We start from the raw sequence: 14,636 nt of genomic DNA on the forward strand, positions 1-14,636 counted from the left end.
ATGAGGAGCAATGGCACACAGCTGCAGTGCTGTGCGCTACCTTGGTGAAGACTGATGTCTTCTGCCGCCGATTTTCCGGACTCTTCTTGCTTCTGGCTCTGTAAGGGGGCCGGCGGCGCGGCTCCGGGACCGAACATCAATGGCCGGTTCCATGCGGTCGATCCCTCTGGAGCTAATGGTGTCCAGTAGCCTAAGAAGCCCAAGCTACCACCAGTTAGGTAGGTTCGCTTCTTCTCCCCTTAGTCCCTCGCTGCAGTGAGTCTGTTGCCAGCAGATCTCACTGTAAAATAAAAAACCTAAAATATACTTTCTTTCTAGGAGCTCAGGAGAGCCCCTAGTGTGCATCCAGCTCAGCCGGGCACAAGAATCTAACTGAGGTCTGGAGGAGGGTCTTAGTGGGAGGAGCCAGTGCACACCAGGTAGTCCTAAAGCTTTCTTTAGTTGTGCCCAGTCTCCTGCGGAGCCGCTAATCCCCATGGTCCTTACGGAGTCCCCAGCATCCACTTAGGACGTTAGAGAAATTGGATTTACATGCAACTCAGAATCAGGACCTACACTATAACACTCTGCACATTCTTAAGCGTCACAGATTATTTCATTTATTTGGGTGGATATTGGGATACATACACACCCCATCTAAATGTGTGACGACATATTAGGAGAATGTTGTACTGTAGTGGAGATAGAAGGAATCACAATCTACAGACAACTATGGGCATGATTCTGAGTCGTACGCTGCTGCGACCACTTTAGCGCCTTTTGCCATAGTCACTATTTTTGTGCAGTGGAACATCGGCATTGCATGCAGCTCAGAACCAGGCTATATGTGTCCTAAAGCTGGGTACACACTGGGTGATATATTGCTTTGTAAAGCTGAGTAGCAAATGGACGATATATCGCTAGCGGGTTGTCTAGTGTGTACACCCAATATGTATTTGAATGACATCGTTCACAGACATATAGTGTCGACCCTGCTGCACAGCCAATGCCCGATATATCTGCAGATATATCAGAACATCTGGCTGTATGTACAGGCGGTCAGCAGAGGACTGACGTCAAAGCGGGTCAGGCAAATTCAAATGCCCACCCAGCTGTGACTTCAGGATATCATATCAAGTGGCTGATCGGTAAGTACATACCCTCCAACTGGACCTTTTTGGCAGGTACAGTACCTTTTTTTATTGTCTGTACTGATTTTTGGCTCTCCAAACTTCCATTGAAAGTATAGGAAAAGCCCTTTACCCGTGGCCACGCCCCCTTTCCTAATTTGTACCGATTTTTATGTTTAAAATGTTGGAGGGTATGTAAGTGTACATGCTCACCTGTATCGGCCGCTCGGTCAGCGGATCCGACAGGAGGTGGATATTCAGGTAAGTGTGTACCCACTCAGCTTAACTCATTTCATACATGTCAAACTACAGGACTTTCATACAGAGACGTCACTGACCTTTAGCATACCTATAGCGTGCCAAAAAAGGCCTGGCTTCATGGATGGGCGTGGATTAGCTGAAAGGGCGTGGCTAAGTGTCCGACCCCGTTATCGTCACTCCGGTGGTGCGGGAGATGCGGGCTGCCCCCAGAGACTGGTGTGCCCTCAGTGCTGGCTTCTACAGGGTGACAGGAGCCGGGTTGCTGCACGTAATGTTACAGTGGCAGCGCCCGGCTCCTGTCACTGAGCAGGAGCTGGCACTTTGGCCCTAGGCAGGTGACACATGGGTGTGGGCCACACCCACTGCACCCTCCTTGTGACGCCACTGCTTTGATATATCCTTATTTTCCCCCACAGAAGGAAAAAGAAATATTAATAACAATTGTTTGTAAATCAATATGGGGTCTTTTCATGTATATCTTAATTGTTACTTTTCACTATATATCGCATCAGTTTAATGGGATATATAGCTGTGGTTAGGGAGGCCAATCCCGGGGCATTTTTTCAATCCTGGGTATCGGATTGAAAAATGGTGAATCCCGGGACTGACGGTTTCCCGTGTGGCCGCCCCCCTCGCCCCACCACGCACACATAACTCACCATAGCAAGCCAAGCAGCGTCTGAGCGTCCTGAGGACACTCAACGCTGATCCCTTAATCCCTGGGATTGGAGCTTCCAATCCCAGGAATGAATCCTGGCCATTTTTAGGCCAAAATCCCGGGATCCCGCCGATCCCGGGATTGGCCTCCCTAGCTGTGGTATATACAGTATAGAGCTGTGTCAAGTAGCAATTCATAAACTCATCTCTCTGCTGAAGTGATGTGAAATTCAGGACTCCCGAGATACTGTCTTCTCTGTGATAGTGTGTCCAGAAAGAAGGTCTTGTCTTGAATGCGCCGCAGAGCTTTGGATGGGGGGGGCTTGGGGCAGAGTGAGCCGGCAGCAGGGGTAACGGGTAATCATAAGGCTGAGGTGACCCGGTTTATTGATCATCTCCATACAGGGCAAAACAGCAACGGCCAGGGAGCTTTGGAATCACAGAGCTAATCAGGTGTGGGACCAGCTGGCAGACAGAGGTGACCCGGCATATACATATGTCGGATTACCTCACTTATAGTAGCGGCAACCAGACACTTAAAGTAGCGGCGACCCTCCACTGCCGCTGTGGAGCACAGGCAGATTTTTTTCCCTGCTAGTTTCCCCTGGACATCTGATTGACTGGACTTAGAGAATGTGGCGGAGAGAACAGGGAGGAGGTGGGGAATCAGCAGTCTCCTCTGGTTTTCTACCCTCACCGGCCGCTTTATGCCATCCTGCAACGGCGAATCATTTTTGAGAAGTGAAACAGAGAGCTGAGCATTTTGTGCTTCCATGAATCGCTCTCCCCATACCAGTGTATAGGGAAGCGATCCTGACACGGACATACGCTCCAACTGTACCTTTTTTGGCAGGTACAGTAAAAAAAAATTATGGTCTGTACCTGCCAAAAAGGGCTTTGTACCGATTTTTGACTCTCCAAATTAACATTTAAAGTATATGAAAGGGGGCATGGCGACGCCCCATTTACCCGTGGCCACACACCCTTTCCTAATTTGTACCGGTTTTCATGTATAAAATGTTGGAGGGTATGAACTAAGCTGGGGCACCACAGAGGAAATCTGAGATTCATACACGGTAACCCCTTTTACGAATAGGAGGAAGCAGTGAAAAGCCCTGTTAACACTGATAAAGGGCTTTTAACTGCTCTACGAATAGACCCCAGTGACATCAGGTAACAATATGGGAATACATTGAGCTTTTAGAGACTGGCAGATGATCTGGTGTAATAAAACTTACCTTATAACCCAGGTAGGTAAGTAGCATTGTTTCCAGAAAGCTAATTAGCGCAACTAGAACCTGGCAGAAAAGGGTGGAAAACACAGAACTTTAACATCACATATGTACATAGGCCTTAGAATAGATAACACTATAAGAAGAGTGAATAAGTCTATAACTGTGTACAGTAATTAGAGGTTAAGGAAGTAGCCTTTTTAGACAACAATTTTCTGAACAAGAGTTCCCATTATCTGCTAATAAATTAACGTGGATCTACTAGTACTGCCTGGCAAAAGGAAAACTGATCTAGTTCTTCTGCCTGAAATCACATGTTGAAAACTGAGAATCACACTTTTGCTGGCATTTGACTTGTTGAGTGACCTTCCTTAGTAACATCTGTAACTATGTAAGCAATTAGTGCAGTCTACACTTCGTTTCCATGGTTACAGAAGATTCTAGCATAGGTCGCTGATAAGCTATCCGTCAAATGGCAGAGGATTCAGAGCATGATTTCAGGCAGAAAGTTATTCTAGCAAATTGTAGTACACACCATAATGATTTCAATTAAGGAAAATTATTTTATTGAAGCTAGCTTTTAAAGTCTAAAAAGTGTATGCTATTTAAAATATATAGGGTGGGAAGCTTCTCGCATTGTATTTTGAATGCGATGCATCCCACCGCAGATCGCATGCATTGCAGCGTTTAGTAATGCCGTTTGCATGTACAATTGCAAAGATCAGCAATTCCTTCTGCTCATGTGCGAGCCAAGTGGGACATCTGGGAGGTATCCTACTGGAGACTACTACTACTACTAACAACTACTACTACTAACTACAGGTTGAGTATCCCATATCCAAATATTCCGAAATACGGAATATTCCGAAATACGGACTTTTTTAAGTGAGAGTGAGATAGTGAAACCTTTGTTTTTTGATGGCTCAATGTACACAAACTTTGTTTAATACACAAAAATTATTAAAAAGATTGTATTAAATGACCTTCAGGCTGTGTGTATAAGGTGTATATGGAACATAAATGCATTCTGTGCTTAGACTAGGGTCCCATCACCATGATACCTCATTATAGTATGCAATTATTCCAAACTACGGAAAAATCCCATATCCAAAATAGCTCTGGTCCCAAGCATTTTGGATAAGGGATACTCAACCTGTACTAACAACTACTAACTACTAAAAACAACAACTACTACTTCTACTACTACTACTACTACTACTTTCCATTTACTACTAATTACTATTCCTACTAATTTATTACTACTATGATGGTCAACAGGGGATGGCAAGACAGTACATATGAATGGCAGATGACAAAGGGAATATGGTCATGTACAGGTGGTCAGTGCGGGAGGCAATCAGGAGATCGCCTGTCGGGACAATGCCGACACCGGATTCCCGACAGGCAGTGAAATGCCGCCACTGGAATACCGGTGCCACAGGCTTTTCTCCCTCTATGGGTGTATATGACACCCATAGGGGGAGAATATAACCTGTGGTGAGCACAGCGAGCCCGCATGGGGCTTTCTAGCGCTCGCCCCGCTGCTGGCATACTGGTGGCCGGGGTCCTGCTGTTGGGATCATGACAGCAGGGATCCCGGCCGCCATCAGTACTGTAGAGGGCACTGCCGGGCCCAGGTAATATTTTTTGGGGGTGGCCTAATTGTGGAAGGTGTGGCCATGCCACCTTCAGAAACATGGGGGGCAACATTTGTATTGCGGTACAACATGACAAACGGGGGTAGGGGAGGCATGGGCCTCTCAGGCAGGGGCAATTCCAGGGGCAGTGCATGATCAGAGACAGCTGCTGCAGAGCTAGGGAGAGAGGCTGCTACAGGGAGAGGGGAGGGCGGCGGACTCGACCCCTCCAACAAGCCGGGCCCGGGTAATTAGTAACCCCCCTAAGCTGTATCCTCCTCCCTGCTTGTGGTCATATAATTTAGCAAAGACCAAGATAGTTGTTGAGCTCACCTGCAGTCCCCACAAAGGAAGAGGCCTGTTCACCCAAATAATAGGTGTCCTGGAAGAAAAGTAAGTGACTGTTAGACTAATCAGTTCATCAGACATCACAATTTACCTCCTGTCCAAAATGTGAAGCCTCTGAGGCTGTCTTCTGGATTCTGCTATGGTCCTGCCCCTTGATTGCTATATTTTCTATATTTTGGTGAGATGTATGATAAAACTGGGATCAAAATGCAAGAACCTAAAGTGTGCTTGTTTGGCTTGGGTCTTGCCGAGAATCACTGCCCCAAACTTTATATTACTGATTATGTTAGCCAGAGTTTGTATTGCAATTACACCAGGGCCGGATTAAGACAATATTAAAGTAAGGAGCCATTATCATGTTAATCTTTGCTGGTTAATCTAAAGGGGGGTATACACGGGGGAGATGTGTGCTGAGCGATGCGGGGGGAGGACGGGGGCCGCTCACTTCACCCAGCGGGTGAAGTGAGCGACCCGCGAGATTGGCCTGCATGCAGGCTCAATCTAGCAGCGGCAATAGCGATGTGCGGGGCCGCGCATCGCTATCGCTGAGGGGGCTACACGCGAGTGATCTGTGCTTAAAACCTAAGCAATCTAGTCAGATTGCTTAGATTTTAAGCATGGATCTCTCCGTGACTACCCCCCTGTAGACCCAGATTGGAGTTAACGGAGGTGTGGGGTGCGGTGCCCCTGGATTGGCCGGGCTGGATGGCTCTAGTGTGGCATACCATTACATTTTATTAATACTTACCACTTACTAATTTCTTTATTAACACTATTTCTTCAATATTTTAATTACATCTCATTATTTTTGTATCTCTTTCTGTATATAGCTTCGGCTTCCTAACACTAATTTATTAACACTATAGTTTTGTTCACTGGTATGCTGCCCTGAGCTTTCTGGCTTATGCTGATTTTTGGGGTGCTGCACCCTGCACCTAGATATAGCAATAGGGACCCCCAATATACAGAGAGGTCTTGACAAGGCTTGGGGGTTTATTCATACATTTGCGCAAATATATGTAACCAAGATCTCCGAATTCTAATATTTTGTAGGATTTAAATCTGGTTACTGGTAGCATTCAGGGTGCTGGGGGAAACAAAATGCCTTTTTTTTTCTTGCTTAGAAAGACCCCTCCCTTGCAAGTACCTGAGTGATATCACTAAGATAATTGAGCATCTGCCACTATATATGCCGGATTAAGATATGCTGGCGAAGTTATCAAAAAGTATAATGTGTAAATATCCCTGCAGTACAAATGTGATATACACACTGTAGTGCCCCGGGTTTGAATAAAGCAACACAGAAACCCCAGTTCACATATGCCACAATGCTCCCCATGCTGGTCATGTAGTTATGTGTGGGGGTCCTGGGGCGTCTGGTGCACCCGCTTTGCTGTTAATCCACCTTGTAATGGAAGGTTCCTCAGGCTCCTTCTATTTCTGCTTGGATTGTCCTGGTAAATAATATTGTGTCTCATGAATGTTTTTTTTTATGTATACACAACGAAGTATACTCTAAAATTTGATAGAATTTGATCTCTGGCAATCATCTGCATATGCCTTGGATCTGGACCCCTGCCTTGACTAACCGTTGCTTTGCAGTCTTGTGGGTGTCTCAAACGCTATATTATACTGTGATCTTGGCTATTATTATTATTATTATTATGTGGATAATGGACAGATTTTTGGTCTCATTACCATTTATTATACTGTTCCGAGATTTTATCTAAGCGGGATGTTGTATATATCCCATAGTGCAATGTTCTAGAGGTGCAGGTCTCTCTTGATCTTTTTTTGTTTCTATGTAACCGCTAAAGACATTGTTATTTGTGTTCATGAATCTGCATACATAGAGCTACACTGTTCTCTCTGCACATCACACACCGTGCTCATAATTCACCAAGCCAAACACCCAAATCACTACATTTATCAAAAGTCCAAAATTTCCAGGGTCTGTTCCAGGTTTTAAAGATTTTTTCACTGGAGATGTCCCTATTTTGGAATATTGGGACTGATTCTGATTTGGAAGTACAGCAAAAAAGCAAGAAACTGTGCACATGGGCATAACCATGTTGCATTGTGGAGGGGGGGGGGGGTGCAGATGTAACATGAGCAGACATTTAGATTTGGGAGGGGTGTGTTGAAACTGAAATCTACATTCCAATATAAAAATAAACTTGCAGGCTACATACAAGAGCATCCAGTATTTTCCCTGCACAGGAAAAATATAAATAGTTTGGTCCCCTTGCATGGCAATATGCAGAGCCGGCCCTATGCATAGGCAAACTAGGCAAATGCTTAGGGGCACAAGCAGCTTCTGCTGATTAAAATGATATGCAGCATGCCTATATTCTGTGTGTGACTGTCTGCATACGAAATGCTACACTACAGTGTATTCTTGGAAATCACTGTAACGTAGCATTTCGTATGCAGATACAGCCACAGTCGTACACAGAATATAGGCATGCCATATAGAATTTTAATCAGCAGAAGCTGCTTGTGCATCACATAGCGATGCAAATATAGCGATCCATATAGCGATGCATTTTCAGCAAAATAGCGACTGACTTTTCAGCAAAAAAAGGCATCTCCTGCCGCATCGCGTATTGAGGCAAGATATATGAGGACACATCTGTATCCAAGCAGAAGCAGAGGTCACAGTATTATCAGGTGGGTTGGTTGTGTAATAGTGTTCGGCATATGTATAAGGGGCATTATGTGTGCCATGTGTATAAATGCATTAATAATGTGTGGCATATGTGTAAGGGACATTATGCGTGTCATTATGTGTATAAGGGCATTAATAATGTGCGGCATATGTGTAAGGGACATTATGTGTATAAGGGCATTAATAAAGGTTGACATAATGTGTAAGGTGCATTATGTTTATAAGGACATTAATAATGTGTGTCATGTGTGTAAGGGGCATTACTGCAGGGTATTATGTGTATAAATGCATTACTAAGGTGCGGCATGATGTATAGAAAGTGCACTACTGTGCCTATTTTTTATATTGTGCGCACTGTTCCTATTTAAAATATAGGGGGTAGGAGCACCAAAATGAGGACTGCTATGGGTGAGGGGTGAGGGTGCTGGGAAAGGAGTGCAGCGTCAGAGGTGGAACTAGCGGCGGTGCTAGGGGGCACCAGCCAAAAACTTGCCTATTTCATCATATTGGTTAGGGCCGGCTCTGACAACATGGCTTGTTTCAGATACAAGGTTACTTGCTTTTTAAGCTTTACTTCCAAGTGAGAATCAGGCCCATTGTACATTACTAATACCCATCTTTTGACTATTGGGCATAATCCATACATTTACTCATTCTTTAGACTTTAGACTTTCATCATTATTACTAAAAATAATGAAGTACATTATTATAAAGTTCAGAAAACATGGTATGATGGTTACTGTAGTTCTCTAGAGTCTGCCAAGACAGTATCACCCATGGATAGACCAGTTCAACAGCACAGTTGCCCTGGAATATACTTAAATATACTGGCAAGAGTGTTAACCCATTCATACTGAGATCACTCACTATAATAGCATGATACACCTCTGTAGGATATGCAATTGGTACTGTCCTGCTGAAAAATAGGACTACTGGGAAGAATGTGACACAGGATTCTTACCAATCAAACCTGTGCTGTGAAGAGTAATTCTGCTTCGGACACTCCCAGCTGTAAGAAGAAATATGGGTCAGATCGATGAACAATGATTATGGGCTATTCTAACACGGGTGCAGCATAAAGTTACATAAAGGCTTTATGGAATATAGGTTGGTGGATTTCACATCATTAGAAGAGGTGATGCACATAGTGCCTTATTCAGGTTGGATCGTTATAGGACCTGAGACTGCAATCTTCTCAAACCTGCTACTGTTGAAAATCGTATTTGAAGAGCTGCCCTGAATGGTAAAAGACGCCACTGATGTGATCACAAAGCTGTGTATGCATCTGCAGAATTGCGATCCAGTCGCAGAAACAGAGTACCATCGACAGTTGCAGTTGACCAAGGGCTACTCAGAATAATGAGATTGAAATCGTCCTGGCGCAATGTTTTTAGTCGCAAGCAATTGCAACTGACGTCAGATACACGCCCAGAAAAACGGCCATGATCCGCCTGCGTTTTTTGCATTTTTCCAACCACTCCCCACAAACGCCATGTTAACACCCACTAACGGTTACTTCCTGTCAATCGAATTGCCATTGCATTTCATGCGCAGTCTGCTTATAATCGCTCAATTTGCAATTTTGATATTTACCAATCCATGCTGAATAAGGCCCATGGGGTAGTAGGACAGAGCTGGTTGTAAGGTTTGTCAGGGGGCTGCAGCTTTCACTAACCAGACCCATGAATGTGACCTTCACACAGGATCACACTGGAACACAAAAAGCTTCTACTACCAAATGTGCTAGCCCTGGGAGAGACAAGGATAATAGTGTGCTGTCTATCAACTCACTAAGCCTAGCAAAATCACTGAGGCTCTTGTCCCACTGATGTCACTACTTCGTAGTGATTTGATAGGCTGCATAATTGTCCAGGCCACAAAATGGCTGCCATTATTGTGTGTAGAATACAGATTCCACTTAAGTGAAAGAGAAAGTAAGACCGTGGTGTTAGCGGCGTAGTCGGGAAAATTATACTCACCAGTTCCCTTTGCCTTCTCGTGGATCATCTAGTAACACTCGTATAATATACAGGAGACAACTCAACAACTTTAATGAGAACGTAAACAATCTGACTCTCAAACCTGAAATACACAAGATTAAGTCGGCCAAATATAAAGCATAGAGAACAATTTATGACAGAAAGTGGTTTTACGTCATCAAATGACAAAACACTAATACCCATCAAAAATCAGGGTCCGGTTCCAGTAGCATATAGGGCTCCGCTAACAGAATCATGAGCGGGCATGGGGGGGGGGGCTGGAGGCGGACGGAGAAGGATTGTGGGTAGGAAGAAAGTGGAGTAACCAGAAGGTGGACTGTCTCCATGCATACACTGCTCGTGGTATCCTAGAATGCAGCTACCACTGTGTCCCATTACCCAGTACGTTGGCTGGCGCCTCTCAAATGTTTGGGCGGGTCATACTGCCTCCCTACACCCCCCTCCGTTTCTAACACGTATGCACTCAATATGGCTTCCTATTCATTTATTCTGACATTCACTGAAGATAAACGTAAAGTACACAGAGATCAGACCCCTGTCCAGCTGACATTTTATGCGAGCAGTCAGACTTTTCTCACCCCTCTTCCAGCTTTGGGATTCATTTCTTTTTATTCTGTGCAATCCTAAATACAGCAAATATCTAAGGGCTCAAGCTTAATCTATTCCTTGGGAAGATAGCTGTGAGCAGCAGCTGACTTCAGGGCGAGATTATTACATGCCCTCTGGTCTCCACTGGTCAATTTGGGATGAGGTTAAAGAGCTGCATTCACGATCTGTTAATATGTTTAGATATTTTACATCCCTTCCCAACATTTTAAAATCAATGAGCGGAATTCCGCGAGCGTGCACCCAAAAAGGGAAATAGCCTACATGAAAGGGGGTTTGGCCTCACGGCAGTGCCACAATTATGAGCCACGCCCTCATTTTCCGTCACTGCATGCCCAGACATTCTGCGCAATCGCTCCTGTAACCGCGAGTAACAGGAGCCTCCCAACTGCCCCCACACACACACACACACATACAAACCCACCACCACCATGCGGGATAGTCCCAAAAAAACTGGACTGTCCCACGAAAATTGGGACAGTCGGGTAGTATGATCTTATTATAATTAATAACCATATATTTCACTGAAAAAATTGTAACAATAAAGCTATAGTAGGCCTAACTTCCACCTAATTCATTTTTTGCTGTCTCTTATTTATTTAGTTAGGTTTACAGAGTTAGCTAATTTCACATAGCTGCCCCCAGTTTGTGTCACCCTATGGTGGGAGGGACAGACCCCATGTCACATAGCTCCCTCCTGTCTGGGTCACCCTGTGGTGGAAGGGACAGACCCTATGTCACATAGCTCTCTCCTGTCTGTGTCACCCTGTGGTGGGAGGGACAAGCTCCACATCACATAGCTCCCTCCTGTCTGTGTCACCCTGTGGTGGGAGGGACAGACTCCACGTCACATAGCTCCCTCCTGTCTGTGTCACCCTGTGGTGGGAGGGACAAGCTCCACATCACATAGCTCCCTCCTGTCTGGGTCACCCTGTGGTGGGAGGGACAGACTCCACGTCACATAGCTCCCTCCTGTCTGTGTCACCCTGTGGTGGGAGGGACAGACTCCATGTCACATAGCCCCCTTCCTGTGTCACCCTGTCGTGGGAAGAACAATGGTTTAGTATCTAGGTAAATACTTACTTGACCTCTGATTTTTTATAAAAAACAGTTTCATACGTTCTTTGAAGGAGTTTTCGTTCACATAAAATTCAACTTGCACCCTGAAATATAGATGAAAAGAAAAAAAAGAGAATGTATAAGATTATACCTTACACGTAACATCACAAAAGAAGCTCACAGCCTCCATTTCAGTGTTTAATGCATATGTAGTTATGTATACATATTGTTTGAATATGTGATCTGGGGATTTGGATGGACATTGCATATCATAAAACTGGTAATTCTTTCAATGGGTCTGAAGCAGAATTGGGTGGACTTTGCGCCTAAATATCATGTATGGAAAAATAATACATATAATTGCTCATATGCTGAGTTGTATGCATCTCGAAATGCAGCCACACCTGTTGGTGTGCATGGTTTTCGATTAATCGGTGTGTACTTAAACCTGCCGTATACTAGATGCAAAAGATACGCCTCCATTAAGGTGCATTTTGTCTAATGGCCAACTATGCATAGCCAGCAGTTCCAACTTCCATCGCTCCCCCCCCCCTCCCATTACAACCCACTTATTCTTATTCTGTTGTAAGTGGGACTGCAGTTAAAATGTGACTCTGTATCACAACTACTTGTGCGTGGCCAATATGCAGAGCATATGCAGTGCAAATTCACACAAGATGTGCTCTGCACATGGGCCCTCATTCCGAGTTGATCGCACCAAGCAACTTTTTGATGCTGGTGCGATCAACTAATCTCCGCCTATGGGGGAGTGTATTTTAGCGAACGCTTGTGCAGCCCTGCTATGCTAAAAAAGTTTCACGCAAGCCTAGCCCTAGACCTACTTACCCTGTGCGACGGATCCAGCGATGCAGGTCCTGGCTTTGACGTCAGACATCTGCCCTCCGTTCGCCTGGACACACCTGCGTTTTTCTTACCACTTCCCGAAAACGGCTGGAAACGCTGTGATCACATTTGTCGCTGGCGTCGTCGTTGCCCGGCGACGCTCGTCGCCAGGTAACGACGTGCGTACGCAAAGCGTCCACCGCGCATGCGCATTTCCGACCAGTTCGCACCGCAGCAAATAACCGCTGCGTGCGAACGGGTCGGAATGACCCCCATGGTTGTACCTTTAACTCTGCATCAGCCGGATATATCCAGTTTTACAAATTAGTCTCAGTTTCCACCCGTTCCATTGGCACAAGGCCACTATCAATTTATGCAAGGTTATATGCCCTTCCTATACTGGAGATACATGAAAATGGTAAAATGTTAGTCAGATGTATTGTGAACAAGATCATACTGTTACAACTGTCCTTATATTCTGGATGAAGTACCCTATGCTCAAGCATTTTTATCCAACAACTACACATAGTCATTTGCCACGGGTCAACTGCTGTCTTTTTTCAACATCTTAATAAATGTAATCGTCTTATGTATGCCTGCCTGGTAAAATACATTTGTTTCTTTGACATACAGTAGCTGAAAAATAGCAGAAATTGGAGGAAACAAAAGTTTAGCGCCAATGAAGCAGAAAAATAGAGATATGGATGCAAAACTAACCTAGGATTTTAAAGTTACATCTGAGCCTTTCAACACTCCCATATTTACTGGAAAAATAGGTGGGTGGCTATGACCAAGTGGCAATAAGAAAGACAACGAAAATGGAACAACGATTTTCTTTTTGCATTACAAACCAAGCCTCTATGACATGTTGAATCTTTAAGAATACAAAGACAGCACATAATTAGACTGAACTTTAGATGTCAAAGAAAGTCAGAATTAGCATCCCCTCTTGTTAGTACTGATGTAACATTGACTGTATCATATATGCACTGCTAAGTAATGTATAATGTCCTTTAAACAAGTTATAGCCAGTGCCACCAGTACTTCCCAAAGTACCCAGATGACTGGAGGCACAACAAAGAATTTGCAGTGACTGCTTGCAGAAACTTGCTGAACTTATTTGCCAAGTTGTGCTGGAAGTCTCAGTTGATCCAGAACACAAAATCACGGTAAAAGACTACATAGGGTTAAACTAGGGTAATTCACTTATCTTTCTTTGCAGCTAGACTGTCTGGATTTGGTCATGGTGGGATCCCAACTGTTAACTTGAGGACTTGGGGGAGGGGAGGGAAAGGGACAGCCCAACGATAAGGAGGCACTGAAACTGGGATGATGAGTTATTAGGAATTGCCCTGCAAATGATATGATACCATGGTAACCAGGCATCATTGAATACCATGTGTGCTGCACTTGGTTATTTCTATCTATGGGCTATGGTTCCTGTTGGACTGATTGGTGGTTTGTGCTAGTTACTCAGATCATGCAAGCATCCGTGATCTAAGTTGCTGTGTGAGCCTACCAGAAGTGGGTAGCCATTGAATTTGATCCGTACCAAGCGAATGTCATGGCTCAGAAGCCAGGACACAGCCACAATTGTATAATGACTATAGTGCTCAATGTAGAGATGAGATCACTAAGCGTCGCTAATATATATCAGCTCAGCTGTGAGTCACAGCTGAGCAGGAAAAAAGTTTGCTATCTGTGTGAGCTCTGATTGCTCTGCCCAAAATATGCTCCTGGTTGAGTGTGATAGGTTTGTTTTATTGCCCCTGTTGTACATGCTCCTGTAAATTGCTTAAATCCTGTATGTTGTGCTGCAAAATAAAAGGGCTATAATTTACGGGATCCGGTCTGAAGATCGACAGTGTCTAGGTCGACAATGTTTAGGTCGACCACTATAGGTCGACAGTCACTAGGTCGACATGGATGGAAGGTCGACAGGGTTTCTAGGTCGACATGTGCTAGGTCGACAGGTCTAAAGGTCGACATGACTTTTTTACTTTTTTGGGGGGGGGGATTTTTTCATACTTAACGATCCACGTGGACTACGATTGGAACGGTAAAGTGTGCCGAGCGAAGCGGTAGCGGAGCGAAGGCACCATGCGAGGGGACGCGGTGCACTAATTTGGGATCCCGGTCACTTTACGAAGAAAACGACACAAAAATAAATAAATCATCATGTCGACCTTTAGACCTGTCGACCTAGCACATGTCGA

The 14,636-nt window shown here is 44.7% G+C and overlaps 1 protein-coding gene across 4 annotated transcripts in view; it reads right to left on the reverse strand.

The window, feature by feature from the left end:
• LOC134936382 (potassium channel subfamily T member 2-like) overlaps nt 1–14,636 on the reverse strand; it is a 245,676-nt gene that overhangs the window by 150,625 nt on the left and 80,415 nt on the right. For all 4 annotated transcript variants that reach the window (XM_063931414.1, XM_063931413.1, XM_063931411.1 and 1 more), the window contains exons 2-6: nt 11,602–11,681; nt 9,892–9,994; nt 8,874–8,921; nt 5,230–5,278; nt 3,266–3,325 (exon numbers count right to left, since the gene is read on the reverse strand). In XM_063931414.1, the coding sequence (XP_063787484.1) occupies nt 3,266–3,325; nt 5,230–5,278; nt 8,874–8,921; nt 9,892–9,994; nt 11,602–11,681 (340 nt within the window). The remainder of the gene's footprint in view (nt 1–3,265; nt 3,326–5,229; nt 5,279–8,873; nt 8,922–9,891; nt 9,995–11,601; nt 11,682–14,636) is intronic.

This window comes from Pseudophryne corroboree, chromosome 6 (assembly GCF_028390025.1).
Source record: "Pseudophryne corroboree isolate aPseCor3 chromosome 6, aPseCor3.hap2, whole genome shotgun sequence".
NCBI lineage: Eukaryota > Metazoa > Chordata > Amphibia > Anura > Myobatrachidae > Pseudophryne > Pseudophryne corroboree.